The sequence below is a fragment of the Lasiosphaeria miniovina genome (assembly GCF_030549165.1).
Source record: "Lasiosphaeria miniovina strain SMH2392-1A chromosome Unknown B0T26scaffold_7, whole genome shotgun sequence".
NCBI classification, from domain to species: domain Eukaryota; kingdom Fungi; phylum Ascomycota; class Sordariomycetes; order Sordariales; family Lasiosphaeriaceae; genus Lasiosphaeria; species Lasiosphaeria miniovina.
Genome location: NW_026848226.1, coordinates 391,158 through 407,039, shown reverse-complemented (window position 1 = coordinate 407,039; position 15,882 = coordinate 391,158). Strand labels below are relative to the sequence as shown.

The 15,882-nt window shown below is 59.8% G+C and overlaps 4 protein-coding genes across 4 annotated transcripts; 2 read left to right on the top strand and 2 right to left on the bottom strand.

Moving 5' to 3' along the window:
- Window positions 1–1,412: 1,412 nt before the first annotated feature.
- B0T26DRAFT_655315 (uncharacterized protein) lies at window positions 1,413–7,727 on the top strand (the record flags this gene model as incomplete). The annotated part of the gene is made up of 2 exons (XM_060438616.1): window positions 1,413–6,951; window positions 7,006–7,727. The coding sequence occupies 2 exons, from the start codon at window positions 1,413–1,415 to the stop codon at window positions 7,725–7,727; spliced, it is 6,261 nt and encodes a 2,086-aa protein (XP_060291079.1).
- Window positions 7,728–10,217: 2,490 nt separating this feature from the next.
- Window positions 10,218–11,801, top strand: B0T26DRAFT_655905 (uncharacterized protein; the record flags this gene model as incomplete). The annotated part of the gene is made up of 4 exons (XM_060438667.1): window positions 10,218–10,772; window positions 10,842–10,888; window positions 10,949–11,408; window positions 11,445–11,801. The coding sequence occupies 4 exons, from the start codon at window positions 10,218–10,220 to the stop codon at window positions 11,799–11,801; spliced, it is 1,419 nt and encodes a 472-aa protein (XP_060291078.1).
- A 148-nt stretch (window positions 11,802–11,949) lies between these two features.
- B0T26DRAFT_440071 (uncharacterized protein) lies at window positions 11,950–12,665 on the bottom strand. The gene has a single exon (XM_060435040.1). It carries the CDS (start codon window positions 12,524–12,526, stop codon window positions 12,098–12,100), a length of 429 nt encoding a protein of 142 aa, XP_060291077.1. The 5' UTR covers window positions 12,527–12,665; the 3' UTR covers window positions 11,950–12,097.
- Window positions 12,666–13,212: 547 nt separating this feature from the next.
- On the bottom strand, window positions 13,213–14,714 carry B0T26DRAFT_439975 (uncharacterized protein). The gene is made up of 3 exons (XM_060435038.1): window positions 14,202–14,714; window positions 13,888–14,150; window positions 13,213–13,827 (listed from the first exon to the last, which is right to left on the bottom strand). Exons 1-3 carry the CDS (start codon window positions 14,537–14,539, stop codon window positions 13,325–13,327), a joined length of 1,104 nt encoding a protein of 367 aa, XP_060291076.1. The 5' UTR covers window positions 14,540–14,714; the 3' UTR covers window positions 13,213–13,324.
- Window positions 14,715–15,882: the final 1,168 nt, after the last annotated feature.

Sequence of the window (15,882 nt, the reverse complement as noted above, 5' to 3'; positions counted from 1 at the left end):
CGACGTGGGATGGCGGCCCAGCGGCCCAGCCAGTCGGTGGCATGAGCTGTGCCAATGGTGGGAGCACGGATGCTGGCGGTGGACTTCAGCACACCCACAGACACTGGCCGCGAGGCCTGAGCGCCCGCAAATCTTTTTCTCGCAGTTGAGGAGACGGCAGCAACAAATCGCTCAACGGTGCTGCCAAGCAGGGCACTAGACAATCTTCAACAGGATCTGCCCAGGTCCAAGTCCCCTGGCTCTGGAGCCACAGCACGGCAAATGGCTGGTCGGGCATCCCAGGGCCGAGTGTGCTCCAGCGCCACGCTACGAGTTGCAGTGCCATTGCGACCACGGCATGATGCCTCTCTCTTGCCGTAGCTTCTTCCAAAGCTTTCTAGAAGTGACAGTAAAGAACAATGGAAACAACTGATGCGGACAAAACGGAGCAGAAGAGAGACCTGCACCGCGTAGACACCTCCGCCGCATATGCGCAGTTCACATTGAAAGTACTGCTCGGGTGTTGTTGGAGCGCCAAGCCCCAGGTCCGCTCAACTGCTGGATTCAAGCCGGCGGGGAAGGACACTTTTTGGGTCAGCACCAGCGCATCTGCAGTGTGCATCTCTTGTGAAGGTCCTGAACGCGCAGACATTCGTAAGCGCAAACTCCAAGGCACATCCCACGGCTCTCGATCCTGTTGTGGCGAGAAGCGGCCAGAAGAGTTGCAAAAAGCCGTGTACCGATATCGATTAAGAGAATAGCGAGTAGGAGGCCTTGGCACGAACCCTACCCGCCCTCACGGAAATTTTTAACTCCAACCCGCAAGCACCACCACCACCACCACTACCAGACCGACCGACCTGCATTCATGGGTGCGCAAGCGTTGCGTTTAGAGTCTAACCATCTGCTTATTCTGTAAAAATTTGCACGCGATCCGGCACGAATTCTTTTGGTTACTCGGCCGGAAACCTCACCTTGACTTGACTTGACATCTTGCATTTGCGCCTGCATCCGCTGCTCAATCTGGCAGGCACGTTCCCTACATCCTGCAGCCGTCCGATCAAGCACGAGGCACGAGGCACGTCCAAGCTCCCCGACACATGAAATATCCCCACCCGATTAGACGATAGAGAGCGGTAGAGAGCGGAGCACCGAACCAGTCGCCGACCGACCTGAGCCATTCCCATGACTGCGGAATCACGAGCAACACAAGCACAGCACACAGTGTTATAGCGCGCGCATCGCAGCCGGCAAACGACGCGCTCCAACGTGACACGAGCTTTTCGCCTCGCAGCCGAGGAGGTTTTTCGGGGGACGACGCAACGCGAGGAAAGAGCGCGAACCTTGATCCTCGATCCTCGGACCCGATCCCCCTCCGACCCTCACCTCATTCCTCCCTCCCGCCCTGCTCGATAGATGCATTCCTGGACACAATGCCCTGGCAACCCTTGCCTCGCATCGCCTTCGCCGTAGCGACATACCCCTTTACAGCCTCGAGCCCCGCCGACCTGCCCCTCGAGCTTGGCGATGAGCTGTACATCATCGAGGAGACCCCCGATGGCAATTGGCTCCGCGGATACCTGGTCGCGCCCCCCAGCCTGCTGGCCGGCCTCACCAGCGTCAAGGGCCAGACGCTAGAGGCCCGCGTCTTCAGCGGCATCTTCCCGCGCAGCTGCGTCGAGGTCCGCGAGGTGCTGGGCGAGACCGACGAAACCGACGACAACGACAACGAGACCGACGATGGCGCCGCCGAGGCCCAGAATGTCGGCAGCGACTCGGCCAAGAGCGGGCTGGGGAACGCAGAGAAGAGGCGGCACCGGGACAGGGCCAAGGGGCTTGAGCTCTCTCTCGGCGGGCTTGACTCTAAGGGAAGGAGCCTGCCCAACGGGACGCTGGGACGGCTCTCGGTGCCCGTGAAGCGCGACCCCAACGTGCCGCGGCCGCCCGCCCCCGTGCCCATGCTCAAGATCGGCGACGAGACTCCCACGTCGGCCTCGGAGCCGCTCATCGACGAGATCGCCTCCTGCCTGCGCGAGTGGCACTCGACCAACCTCCACGAGCTGCTCCTCTCTCGCCAGTACGCGAAGCTCGACACGCTGTCGCAGCTCATCATGAACCTGAACTTTTCGAGGCAGCAGTTCCTTCACGACGTGCTCACGGCCTGGGAGTTCAACAACCTCCGCGAGAAGACGGTATGGGACCTGGTGCGCGTCAACAAGCTCTGCGGGGGCGAGGTCATCGTGCGCGACCCGCACGAACGAGGGCGCGTCTTGACCGGGGACGACTCTGTGGTGGAAATAACGAGGCTGCAGTCCGTCATGAGCCTCCTGGACGAGCCTCCGACACACACGGTCGAGCTGACGGCCCTGCACCACCTCATGGTGGACATCAAAGGCTTCGCCGGCGCGTCAACCGAGTCGACGACACTGGTCATATACCTTGCAACAAAGCCGGCGGGAGGCACTCTGACGCCCCTCTCGGAGAGTTACATCGTCGAGGTCCCTGCGGGCGGGCAGATGGGACAGCTGGCCCGGAACACGCAGATGCGCGCCCTGTTCGCCGACCTCTCTGCCGCCGACATTGGCGACATTCCCTCGATCGAGTCGGAGCTGTTTCTCGTGGTCAAGATCCACGCGCCCCAGCAGGTCGTGGCGGTTAAGCCCAGCTCGCGGTCTGGCTCCATGGCGCAGGGTCTGTCGCAGTTCTCGTCCAAGGAATCGTCGAAGCCTCCGCTGTCGGCCGGCAACAAATCCATGCGAAGGAGCCTCATGTGGGGGAAGAGCACGCGGTCGGCCTTCTCGAGGGGGAACCCGAAGCTGGATGTCTTGTCGGAGCAGGTCGAGGACCACCAGACCACGGCGGGCGCCGAGAGCAGAGACGGCCTGCCCCCGAGCACGGCAAACTCCAAAAGCGGCCGAGCCTCGGTGGATGTTCAGCCCACGCAGACGACGGCAGATAGGACCCTCGGCATTGGCGTCCTGAAGCTGAGCTCCATCATGAAGCAGGACGAGGACGTCGAGCATGTCGTGAGCATATGGGCGCCGTCGGCGCGGCTGTCGTCGGAGAGACAGGAGGACAGCGAGGACTGGGACCCGATAATACGCGAAATCATGGAGAGCAAGACGGGCCACTACGAAAAGTCGAGGCGCGCCGAACGGTTACACGTCCATCTCAAGGCCTTCAATAACCCCGATGCCGATGCGCTTATCAAGGCCACCCCGACCATCCTGTCGGGCGTCTGCAAGACCAACAAGATGGGCTTCACTGGCGCGCCGACCAAGCCCAGGTCCGACATCTACCTGACCGTCGACGAAGCCATCTTGAACCGGCACACCCTGCTGTCGCGGTATGGCGGGAGCGCAACGTCAGTCCCGAGCAGCATCCACGGTCACAACCTCCAGGTCACGCTCGAGGTGAGGAGGTCGACGGGCGAGCGCATCGACAACTGCATCTACCCTTCGTCAAACACCGAGGGCATCAGCACGTGGAGGACGGTCGCCACCGAGCGCGGAGACCCGTGGCGGCAGACGATCAAACTGGTGCTCGCGCCGCAAGACGTGTACTCGGCACATGCCGTGCTGCACATTGCAGACGCGCCGAGCCACCCGTTCGCCATCGCCTACATGCCGCTCTGGGACCAGCAGGCCTTTATCCACGACGGGCCCCACGGCCTCTTGCTGTACAAGATGGACGAGAACACTTCTGCTCCCCAGTCGGGCGCGCAGGGCAGGGGCGGTTATATGAGCTTACCGTTTACAACCAAAAGCAGAGAGGGGGTGCAGGACGAGGTGACGGGTCCTCTTGCCATGCTGCGTGTCGAGACGTATCTCTGCAGCACGAGGTTCTCTCAAGACAGGGTGGTGCTAGGGCTCCTGGGGTGGAAAGAGTCGTCCCGCGAAGGCATCCCGGACCTCCTTAAGCAATTCATCTTTGTCGCCGAGATCGAAGTCGTCAAGCTGCTGAACGACGTCCTGGACGCGCTGTTTGGCATTCTCGTCGAGTATTCGGGCAACGACGACTACGAGGATCTGGTGTTTACGGCTCTCGTGAGGGTTCTGGACATTGTCCACGACCGCCGGTTCAACCTTTCGCCTCTTGTGGACCAGTACGCCGAGAGCAAGTTCAACTACCCCTACGCCACGGCCTGCCTGGTCCGGTCCTTTACCCGGTTGCTGTCCAGACCCACCGAGCCTGAGGCGGCTAGGAAGCTGCGCGCCACCTTCAAAGTCGCGCGGCACATCCTCAAGTTCATCACGCACGCCCGAGGCCAGCAAAAGGCCAAGGAGGCCGGGATCGGAATTACGAGCACGAGCCCGGGCTTCACGCGCCACCTGCGGAGCATATTCAAGGCCCTCGACGCCATGATGCGCAGCACCGCGCCTGTGCTGGTCGGCAGCCAGACACTGGCCGTCCAGCACTTCCACACGTGGCTCCCAGAGCTGGCCGGGCTGTTGACGACGGAGGAGATACTGCATATTGCTATTGACTTTATGGATTCCTGCTCCAGCGTCAAAGGGAAGCTCGTCCTGTACAAGTTGGTTCTGATCATCAACTACGCCAAACTCGAAATCTTCTCGCACCCTGAGCAGCGATCCGCCCTGAGCGCTAATACTGTCAGGTGGATTGCACCGCACTGGGGCCAGACGGACGAGGTAACGGAGCCCTGGAAGGAGCAGGTCCGCCTGTGCTGCTCGGTCCTTGCGAGCCAGGTCGACCACCTCGGCCCCGAGATCCCTGACTACATCCCCAAGATCATCCAGTCGTACCTGGCCATCCGCGCCGTCGAACAAAAGCCAAAGACGCGTCTCTCGCTTCTCTTTCCCAACTCGTACCCCTTCCCCACGAAGCCAACCGCCGCGCCGGAGCTGTTCGACGAGGCCCTCATCGAGCTCTCGGCCGTGCTATCTGCGCTGTCCAACTCCCCGAGCGGGATGCAGCTCGAGCTGGCCGAAGACGACCTCAACATTATTGTCGAGAACTCGCTGCGCGCCCACATGAGCATCCTGCAGGGCGAGACCTTCCCGGCCAACTGGCTCAGCGTGCACATCTTCCATCACAAATCAACCATGCGGACCCTGCAGTATCTCGCCGGCATCCTGCTCGAGTCCTTCCTTCCCCACCCCGACGAGGCCGAGAACTTCAACACGGAGCTGTGGAAGCTGTTCTTCACCACGCTGCTCAAGCTGGTCGGGAGCCCGTCGCTCGCGCTGGAAACGTTTCCCGAGCAAAAAAGGCGGGCCGTCTGGAAGATTGCCGGCGACGTCAGAGAGCACGGGGCCGATCTTCTGCGGAGGACCTGGGAGGCCATCGGCTGGGAGACCAGCCTCGAGGAAAGGAGCAGATACGGCCTCTCCAAGATGGGCGGCTACCAGGTCCAGTACGTGCCGACGCTTGTCGGCCCCATTGTCGAGCTCTGCCTCAGCGTGCACGAGGGGCTCCGGCGCATGGCGGTCGAGGTGCTGCAGACAATGATTGTCAGCGAGTGGACGCTGAGCGAGGACCTGTCGGTCATACAAACCGAGATGATCGACTGCCTCGACGTCTACTTCAAAACCAAACCCCTGACCGAGAGCATACTACAGAAGCTATTTGTCAACGAGCTGCTGAGCCGCTTCGAGCCGCTATCACGGACCCCGGACGGACCACTACACCTAGCTCTCCGCGAGCTCATGGGCACGGTTAACGAGTTCCTCGACCTGCTGGTGGCAGTCCACAGCGGAGACGGGTCCGGGGAGGCGTCGCATCTCATCCACCGCCTGAGGCTGATGGAGTTCCTGCGCGACATGCAGAAGGAGGAGATCTTTGTCCGCTACGTGCACCAGCTGGCGAACCTGCAGGCCGACGCCCGGAACCACGCCGAGGCCGGTCTCGCGCTCCGGCTGCACGCAGACCTCTACGACTGGGACCCTAACAGGGCGACGCCTGCTCTCCACGATCCCGAGTTTCCCACGCAGTCCCACTTTGAGCGCAAGGAGAGGATCTACTTTGACATGATCAAGCACTTTGAGGACGGGGAGGCATGGAGCCGTGCGCTCTCGGCCTACAAGGAACTGCAGGTGCAGTACGAGACCAACATCTTTGACTTTTCCAAACTGGCCCGCACGGAGCGCGCCATTGCCAACATCTACGAGATCATCGCTAAGAGCGATAAGCTGGTGCCCAAGTACTTCAAGGTGACGTACAAGGGGCTGGGCTTCCCGACTAGCGTGCGCGACAAGGACTTTGTCTTTGAGGGCTCGCCCACCGAGCGCACGTCGGCCTTTACCGACCGCATCCAGGAGATGTACCCGTCTGCGCAGATTGTCGCGAGCGAGCACATTGACGACCTGGAGGGCCAGTTCCTGGTCATCTCGGCCCTCAGCCCCCACCGCGACCTGAGCCACCACGTCTACCAGCGCGCACGCGTGCCGCAGGTCATCCGAGACTATCTCGTGTCCAACCACCCCCAGGCCTTCTCTGTCAGCTCCCGGCGGAACACGAGCGGCCCGGTCACGGAGCACTACGCGGAGAAGATTGTCTACAGCACGGCCGAGTCGTTCCCGACCATTCTGCGGCGCAGCGAGGTCGTTTCGACGCACGAGGTGCGTCTGTCGCCAAAGGAGACGGCGCTGGAGCGCATTGTGCGCAAGACGGCAGAGATGGCGACTGTCGAGCGCAAGGTGGCCGAGGGCGATGGCGGCGACGAAGCGGCGCAGCTGCTCCTGGACGCCGTCAGCATCAGCGTGAATCCCAACTCTGAGAGCAGCGTCATGTGCTACCGCGAGCTGATCCCGGGAATGTCCCGAGCGGGCGACTCGCCAGAGGCGGGCAGCGACGACGGCATGGACCCCGAGCCGCCCGAGCTCGACGCCCAAGAGAACGCAATCAAGATGGCGCTGGTGGACCATGCGATCCTGATCAAGCGGTGTCTAATGACATTTGGCCGGAGTTCAAACTCGATCCTCAACCGGCACCTCGAGGATCTTCAGCGATGTGAGTCTGATTTTCTGGCGTTTCCTTTCCGTGGTCCGTACTTACTCTACCAAGACTTTGAAAGTACCTTTGCGCCAGAGATTGCCGTCTTCACTCCGGCGCAGCCAGCGCGCGACGGCAATGCCAGCCCGTCGCCGACGTGGCCCCGCTCGCCGCCGTCGACCCTCGGGGGCACAGTGCACCCGCAGAATCTGGCCGGGGCCGCGCCCTTGGCAGCCAACGGCCTTGGCGCCGACGACGTCGCCGTGCAGCCGGTGCGACAGGGCCGCGGCGCCCGCCTCAGCTTCCTGGGCGGCCGTAAGAAGGAGCAGCCCAAGGAGCAGCCGCAACAGCAGCAGCGCCCCCATCCGCCGATACTTCCCCCGCTCCTAATTAACGGGGACGGCGCACACCACGCGTTCGAGGAGAACTCGGCCTCGACAAGCCGCAGCAAGGACAACCCGAACCGGCGCAGCTTCTTCCGCGCCTCCCACTCGTCGCCAGACAACACGCGGCCCAGCCTCCACATCAACGGCGCGGCGGACATGAGCGGCGGCGCCAGCGGCCTGGACTGGGTCACGGACTCGGGCGCTAGTGCTGGTGGTGCCCACGAGAACTCCGACGCCTCAACCGCCGCCGCTACGTCTCTCGGTAGGGAAAAGGAACGCGCTACGGACCACGCGAGCAACGTCGTGCTACTCAACGTCGGTAGCGTCAAGAAGAGGCTGAGCATCCTGCGTCTAGGCAAGAAGAGCAGCAGAGGGAATGGGCTGATGACGAGCTTAGACGAGGAGTAGCCGTTGTGTCTGCCTAGGGTAGGCCATGAAGGAGACGGAGCTTGGGTTTGAGCAGTGGTGTGGGAGACTTCTCGTCGTTTTAGTTTACGTCTGTTTAAGTTTGTGTTTTTGCTTCAGGATATACCACCTTTTTGTCTTCTTGTCTTCTCTTCCCCTTAGCTTCTTGTTGCTTGTTCTTGCGGTTACATACATGCCACGGGGTTGTTTAATTTGCCTCTGGCCCGTGTCGCGGACGGACGGACGGGCTGGGGATCGGGTGGGTGGTGGGTGTTCTGGATAACCTCCGCCCCTCATTTCTTTCTACTTCTTGTTCTTGTTCTTTTTACGGCTGCGTTGCGTTGCATTGCGTTACATACCTACCTGCGTGCCCTACGAGGGCAGGCGGGGCGATAGATCCCCCCCTCTTTCTTTTGCTGGCAGGTTGCCGTTTTTCTTTGTTGAATAGTAAAACGAATCAAAGACGGGCCGTGGTGACACGGGATGCTGGCGGTGTTGTTGTTGTGTTCGTTGTAGGGGTGGTGGAGGTTGTGTGGTTGTGGACTGTGGTTGTGGACTGTGGTTGTGGTGGTTGTGTATATCCTGTCAATAGGGTTGCTTGCCGAGCCCTGCGGGGAGGCTACATAAAGAGAAAAATAAAATGAAACTCAAAACTCGTGTGTATGAGTGTCCATGGAGGTGATGGGTGAGATGGTGAGATGATGGGAGGTGAAGTAGTCATGTGAGGTGAAGTGGTCATGTGGGGTGAAGTGGTTATGTGATGTGATGTGTGAGGTGATATGAACTTGGGTTATCTGACGAGGCGTAAGGCTTTGTCTGAGGATTTGCACAATGGAAAAGTCAATGAATATGATCAAAGAGTATCGAGTTGGAATGTAGCAAATGGTTTCTATCGCCGTGTTCACTTCAGTGCTTAAGCTCGAGTGAGACAAGAGCGATGATCGTTAAATCTCTCTAAATATATTGATCTTCACCTCGTGACCTGAGGTTGCATATGGGAAGGTAGCTGAGAACTAAAACTCGATGGCGACTCTGGAAAAGGTGGGGAGGTAGTTTAGCTAGATTAATATCTCTATTCTAAATTTTGAATTTGTAGTCTTGGACAGTATGACATGCTTACACCAAGTCCTGAACCGCACTTGTAAACATGGCATTTGGGAACGTCTTTTCCTTTTGAATATATCCTCATCTTTCTTTCACCCCCTGATTCCCCAACCGTTCCTCCCCTGCCTGCCTGTTGCCTGCACTACTTCCTCGCTTCAACCCGCCCCCCGCACCGTTGGGGGATAGGATACTTTAGCCTAGCGATGCAACCTTAGACACGACGGCGTGAACCCTCTCCTTTTCTCATCTGGTTTATTTTTGGAACGCGTACAGGACAAGGTTTTGCACGCTTCGTCTCTGAACCTTCCGAGGCCAAGTGCAGTTTCGTTCATGTGATGGGCCATCCATGCTACTATTCAATGTATCGCGGTGTGAAGGCGTTGTTGACTCTGGTTTCTTCGGCGAGATATGTGCTGATGAGATAGAATGTGTCTATGTATGTTTGTTTGGCAAAGCACGCGAACTGGGCTTACGACCAGATTAGGTATTTACATCGCGAATATGTGAACTACTTGGACCTATGCGATGTATCTACGTGATTGCAGACACAAAACGCAACAAAAGATGTACAAAGACGGCGAGGATGCACAAGACGGGCAGCGCGGAGTTAATTTGCCTGCGACATCAGCCGTCTGCCGCACCACGTCTTAGCCCAGGCGCAACCAGCCCAGCAACCGGAACAGCTCGGCCGTGGGATGACGTTTAAACCCCACCCACGAGCCCAGCCCAGCGCAACGCTCGCGCGCCGTTTTGGCTTGTCCTTGTTTCGCGTTGAGACCCGCCGCGCTGGTGGCGATAGGAACCGACGACTGAGTGGTGCAGAAACTCGCCCCGGTTCTGGCCGTGCGTGTTGATCTCTCCAGCCGGGAGTAGTGCATGCACGTCTGTATAGAGATGATTTAATTTATATTGCCTGCATCCTGCGCCCCGCGCCCGTCTCTGGCCTGGATCCTCTGCTGTCGTCTCAGCTGCCGACGGAAAGACAACATTCTCGCACACGCTGCTTCTTTCCTCGTCTCTCAGCGATTCAAAGCGCAACGTGCCTAACAGAGCGCCGCTATGGCGAGGGTGGTGCACCTGGCGGTGCGCGCGCGGTACCGGCTTCTGGTGCTGGCGCTCGCGGCGGCCGTCTTCGTGTACATCTCGCCGCTCGGGCGCGGCGCGGCGGGCAGCAACACCCAAGCCCGCAACCGGCGCTTCTCCATCTCGCCCGCTGCTGTAATGGAATGGTCGGCGGGGCTGGGCCAGCGGCGGCTGCCGCCGCTGCGTGGCGCCGATACCGACAGCGATAGCGACGTGGACGGCGCGTGGGAAGACTTTGAACCGGACGCCGTCACGCCGCCGCCGCCGCCCGAGGATCCCAAGGTCGCCAAAGAAAAGGCCAACCGCATGAAGAAGCACAAGGACAAACTCAAGAGCGAGTTCCGGAGCGGCAAAGGCGCGTCATCCAAACATGACCAGGCTTCCGCCCCCGCCCCCGCCCCCGGCCCCGTGCAGCCACAGCAGCAGCAGCAAGTCCCCGCCGAGTCGCTCGAGAACGACTTCTTCACGTGGAACACCGACAAGCCGGCCTCGTCGCAGCCGCGGCCGAAGCCGGCGCGCAAGCCAGCGTACCCGGCAGGGCCGCCGGTGCCGGACCCGTTCCCTCTGCTGTCGGCGCACCCGGCAGCAGACGTGCTGCGGGCGCCGGCGGTGAACCGGGGCGGCGCAGACCAGGGGCACTATCCCGAGGCGACGCCGCTGCTGATCGGCTTCACGCGCAACTGGCCGCAGCTGCTGCAGTGCGTGGTCAGCTACGTGGCGGCGGGCTGGCCGCCGGGCGACATCTACGTGGTCGAGAACACGGGCGCCATGCGCGCAAACGCCGAGGGCCGCCTGACGCTGCAGAATCCCTTCTACCTCAACCACACGCAGCTGGGCATGCTGGGAGTGAACGTGCTAGTGGTGGGTCTGCCTTTCATCTCGAGTGCCTTGAGTGAGATGCGGAAGAAGCTGACAGGCCGGCTTGCCTAGACTCCCACGCTGTTGACGTTTGCGCAGCTGCAAAACTACTTCGCCTGGTAAGCTACCCTATCCTGCCCCTTTCTACACACACACCAGCCGGCACTGATACGGCCTAGGGCGGCGCTCGAGCGAAACTGGACCGAGTACTTCTGGTCACACCAGGACCTGATCGTGTTCTCGCTCGAGAACGAAGCCACCGACGCTTCAGACTCGAGCCAGACGTACTACACGCTGTACGAGCGGTGCGTGGGCGTGCTGCAGTACCTGCGGCAGGCGGGGATCCCCAAGTGGGCGCACCACTTCTTCGCGTACGACCACCTGACGCTGGTCAACCGCGACGCGATCCTGGCTGTCGGCGGCTGGGACACGCACATCCCCTACTACGCGGGCGACTGCGACATGTACGTGCGGCTGATGTGGGCCGGGTACTGGCAGGGCGAGACGACGGTGGGGCTGATCCTGGACGTGGCCACAGTGCTGGACGACGTCGGCGCGCTGCTGCGCGTGCCGGGGATTCACGCGGCGTTTGCGGGCGACCCGGGGCCGGAGCCGGAGCCGGAGCAGGCGGACGACGCGGTGCAGCAGCAGCGGCTCGTGACGGTGGTGCACGAGGACGATGACGAGGCGCGGCGGCGGCTCGTCGAGCGGCGCGGCGAGACGTGGGAGCACCTCGTGGCCGTGGGGTACCGCATGGAGGAGGCCAAGTACGCCGACGGCGGCGGGTGGCGCAACACGTGGCAGCTGCGGCAGACGGGTGGGCAGGGCGAGCCGTTTGCGCGCGACGCCGAGGGCTTCGAGACGGGCCTGCGCATGATGATTGACACGGGGCGCAGCGTATTCGCCGAGAAATGGGGCCACCGCGGGTGTGACATTGCGCGCATCGGCATCCGCGCTGACGACGCCTGGCAGCTCGAGCGGGACTGGGACCCGGAGACGGAGGGGATGGGGCACCAGGGGGGCGACTGGTAGACGAGCCTGTACGATAGTCGAGAGAAAAGGACCTTGACTTGCTCAATGCTCCCCAATGTCAGCCATTTTCACATGTAGCCGCCATGTTCACACTCGCAGACCGTTCGCCGTCTCAGTGCACTCAAGGGACGGGCACCAGTCAGTCCAAGTAGGGAACCAGGAGAACACGGTGCTAATGACATAATGGTGCGTCCATAGACACCACCCACCAGGTCAGTCCCCGACTTGAGACGCGGCATTCTGCTACTCTCGACCTGCGCGCCGATGCGCACAATCACCGAGCTGCAAGTTGCTCCTCACCCGGCCAGGCCGGCCCAATTGACACCTGTCAAGCCACCCAAGCCACCAGCCAACGCCAGGTCACCCACCCAGAGGGCAAGAGGGTGGGCGGCAGCGGCTCGCATGCGCAGCCAATTGCTCACCCACAGATGCCAAAGGCCCGAGAGGACGACAATAGCAAAGCCAGGCATCGGCTTGGGTCCGGTCAGGCCGGAGGTGTGCCGCTGTTGGGCACCGAGCAAGGCAGACTCTCCTCCATCCATCCTCATGTGGGCAAGCAAGCAGGTAAGTAAGCAGGCAAGCGGCAGACGCGGGGGAAAGAGAGCACAATAGAGAGCGAGAGAGAGAGGAGGCTGCGCAGCCAAGAGCTGAAACGCGCGAGACCTGATGCTCTCTGCCTCTGCTCTGCATATGCGTGATGCCGTGCCGTGCAGGAAGAGGAGCATCAGCTACATTCGCAAGCATGTCGGCACGCGCAGAGGCAGGGCATGTGCTGCTTTCTGCAGCCAACGAGACAAGCCAGAGCGAGACACGGGCAAGCCAGGCTGGTGAGTGGGCGACTCCGACGGGCGAGTCAAAACCAGCACTCCCACCGAGATAGCTCCCAAGACGACTAATAAGCGTCGATTGCTGGCCCGACAGCCACTCCCTCCTTTCCCCGAATGCATGCGTGAGGAGTAACGAGTGTGGAGGATGGATGGCAGAGGGTGGGAGAGAAAGTGTGGGGGAGAGGGCAGGCGGGATTGGGGCGTCGGGCAGACAGCGAGGGGAAGAAGGGGGGGGAAGGGAATGGCGTTGGCCCCCAAGATCAGACGAAGCCGCGGCGAGACACGGCGAGAAACGGCTTGAGCCGATGTCGGGAAGAAGTCGGGAAGTCTGCTCTGTGCCTCGTGTCACAGCATGCCACTTGATGCCGTTCAGGTCGAGCCCGATCAATTGCAACCGTTCAAGCAAGTACAATCTGAGCAGAGACGTGGCCCGCAAATCTAGAGTGAAAGTGATATTGCCGAATCCAAGATAGCTAAGCCAACGAGTCTTGGCAATTGCAAGCCAGTGTGCCTCCCATTCGCACCAGGCACTGATCCCAAGAAAAGTAAAAGGCCATTAAATCAGAAGTCCGCGATACAATAAAATAAGAACAGGTGTAGAGGACAGCGGCTGGACTCCGGGTTGAATGGGCGTAAAGTCAAGATACCGACATGATCATAGACACAGAATAAAAACGAGGACGAGCTCGCGTGGTTCTACGTGTGGTAAGGCTGGACTTCATATCCGGCACTGCCGTCTACCGTCCACGGATGGGAGTTGTAGCCAGAGTCAGTGAAAGACTCGCCAGGGAAGCCCTGCGGCATGCACGCATTCAAGTCAAGGCTTCCTGCGTTATCGAACAGTCCAGGGACGAGCGATTCGTTCCCGAGCTCTTCGAAGATCTGGTCAAAGTCGATTAGCCCCGACGGACTAGGGCTTGGCGGGCGGCTCTCTTCAGACTCGTCCTCGAAGCTGGGCGAGGCACATTGTTTAGTCCAGTGATACATTCGCAGGACCTGGTCCTTAACGTCTTGGACAATGGCGACGGCCTTCTTGTCCATTGCCTTCTGGACAACCTGTAGATGCTTCTCGACTTCTAGCTCTAGCACGGGCTTGATGCGTCGAGTCACTTCGCTGTGAAGCCAGGCTTTCAGCTCGTCGACACTCTGGAACCGACTCCCTCGAGGTTGGTCATTGGCTCCTCCGGCAGAATCGTAGTCTAGCCGTATCGTTAGCTCCCGTGCATGGTGCTAACCAAAAAAAGGGGGGATAGACATACATGGGGACGGGACTTTCTCGCCAGGGAAAATGATCTTGAACGTCTCCTTCCACTTTTCCTCGTTCGTCTGGTTTGCCTTGGCCCTGGCACGGAGTTTCCTCTCCTGATCCTCATCAATGGCTTCCAGGGTTGTGGTGCTGGGCTCCACAACCTCGCAAGCGACAGCTTGGCGCTGATGAATCTTCAGGTCTTCGTCCTTTTCGAACGGGGTCAGGCAGCGGAGGCAGAAGCCCTTGGGCGTGTGCCGTCGGTACACATGTTCTCTGGGTCCCTGTTAGATTATGCCGACAACACAGACAAAGAGTGGGACATACTTGACGCGATGGACGTCGGTCCAGCCAGGGCCGCAGCAGGTCTTGACGGCCTTGTACTTCTTCGGGTTGTGCTTGTAGAAGGGGCACGCGAATCGAGGGCCGTCTGCATCTTGTTTGGCCTGTGTCTTGCCGGGCTCGGGACTGAGAGCGTTCTCTGTCCTTGCCCGGCCGTATCGCGCGCGCTTCTTCGGCCCCTCGCCTGACTCCGAGACGTTGCCGGAAACCCATTCATCCAGCTGCCGTTTAACCATACTCAAAGATCTCTCGACGATCTCCTTCTTCCGTCTACTTAGGAGGCTCTCTGCTGATGACGGAAAGCCTCTGTCGGAAGAGTCCATGAGAGGGCCGGAACAATCATCAAATCGATCCGTATCTGAATGGAGACCGTGGATCCCGAGACATGAGATGCACGCTCTCGGCAAGGGGATACCGTGGAGTGAAGCGTTGCTGGCGTGCAAGACTGTTGGTTGATGGGTGTTGGAAAATTTGGGAGCTGAAGGTAGCAAGAGCTCACAGGTGGCGGCGATGTCTTGTCTGTGGGACAAGGCTGCGGGGCTCAGATGACAAGAGCTTACAAGTAAATTGTCTTGTGTTGCTTGATCAAAGCTTCGGATTGAATAGAGCGGCAGTTGAGCAAGAGACTCGTCTGTCCATAAAGATTGATTCGAGGAGAGAAAAGGACTAGGCTTCAGGGCATCGTAACGGAATCCAGAGGGAATTTTATACCCAATATGCTTTGCGCAGATGCGGAGAATCGAGCTCTGGTGTAATGGCACACGCCTAGAAGCAGAGCAATTCGCCAATGACGTGTTTCAAGTGTGCAGAGAGCGCGAGGAGCACGCAGTTGCGCAGTCATACCTAGCCCGACGGGGTATTGGACGTGCCAGCGATGACACGCATGAGGGCACAAGCCAGCTTGGGAACACGGGAGGGGTATCCGTGTGCGCGTGCGCGAATGGAGTGCTCGGATGCGACGAGCAAGGTGCTGTACTTGCCTAATGTACCTGCTCTCTCTGGAAACATTGCGTCTTGCAGATAAGGCTGTGGGGGCGGGGCGGCCATGTACGGATGTACATGTATCCCGAGCCATTCCATTCCGCTTCGGGATTGCTGGGGGTTTAATGCAGCTGGGAATTGGTCCAAGAGCCCAGCTGATTTGGCAATGTCCCGCGGGACAGCGTTGATGCTTTGCAGAGACAGCTACGACTGAGGCTCCAACCCGACTCTATGGCGCAAATGCGGATACCGGGCTGCCGGGACGATCATTTTTGACACGAAAAACACCACGAGAGCTCGGTGAGGTGGACTCAGCCTCGTGCCTGAATGGAGACTTGGACAACGCCGTGTGCAGGTGACGCCATGCCTGGAAACGCTCAATCGCGAGTTGGAACCACGGATCCGCGGTGTTGTTTGCAGAGATTCGGTTGTAGAGATTCAATATAAAAGCGAGATGTGCATCTTTGCTATGGGAATTGTTCAATTGGGTGTCCATGACAAACAGCTTCAAACTCAGACACTGAAACCGCAAGTACCGATACACTGCAGAACAACGTGCTTGGGCCAAATATCACGTCGACATCTAGCATGCCTCAGCAAGACACTTCAGCGTTCAAGATCTCAGGAGACGAGTAAGTGAGCCAGACTCAAGAGTAGAGCAAGGCTAATGAAGAATAGGCAGACA

Coding starts and splice junctions, on each gene's coding strand:
- B0T26DRAFT_439975 (XM_060435038.1), bottom strand. CDS start 14,539: ATGGACTCTTCCGACAGAGGCTTTCCGTCATCAGCAGAGAGCCTCCTA. Junction 14,151..14,201: donor ACCGACGTCCATCGCGTCAA/GTATGTCCCACT, acceptor ACAGGGACCCAG/AGAACATGTGTACCGACGGC. Junction 13,828..13,887: donor CGAGAAAGTCCCGTCCCCAT/GTATGTCTATCC, acceptor CGATACGGCTAG/ACTACGATTCTGCCGGAGGA.
- B0T26DRAFT_440071 (XM_060435040.1), bottom strand. CDS start 12,526: ATGCTCCTCTTCCTGCACGGCACGGCATCACGCATATGCAGAGCAGAG.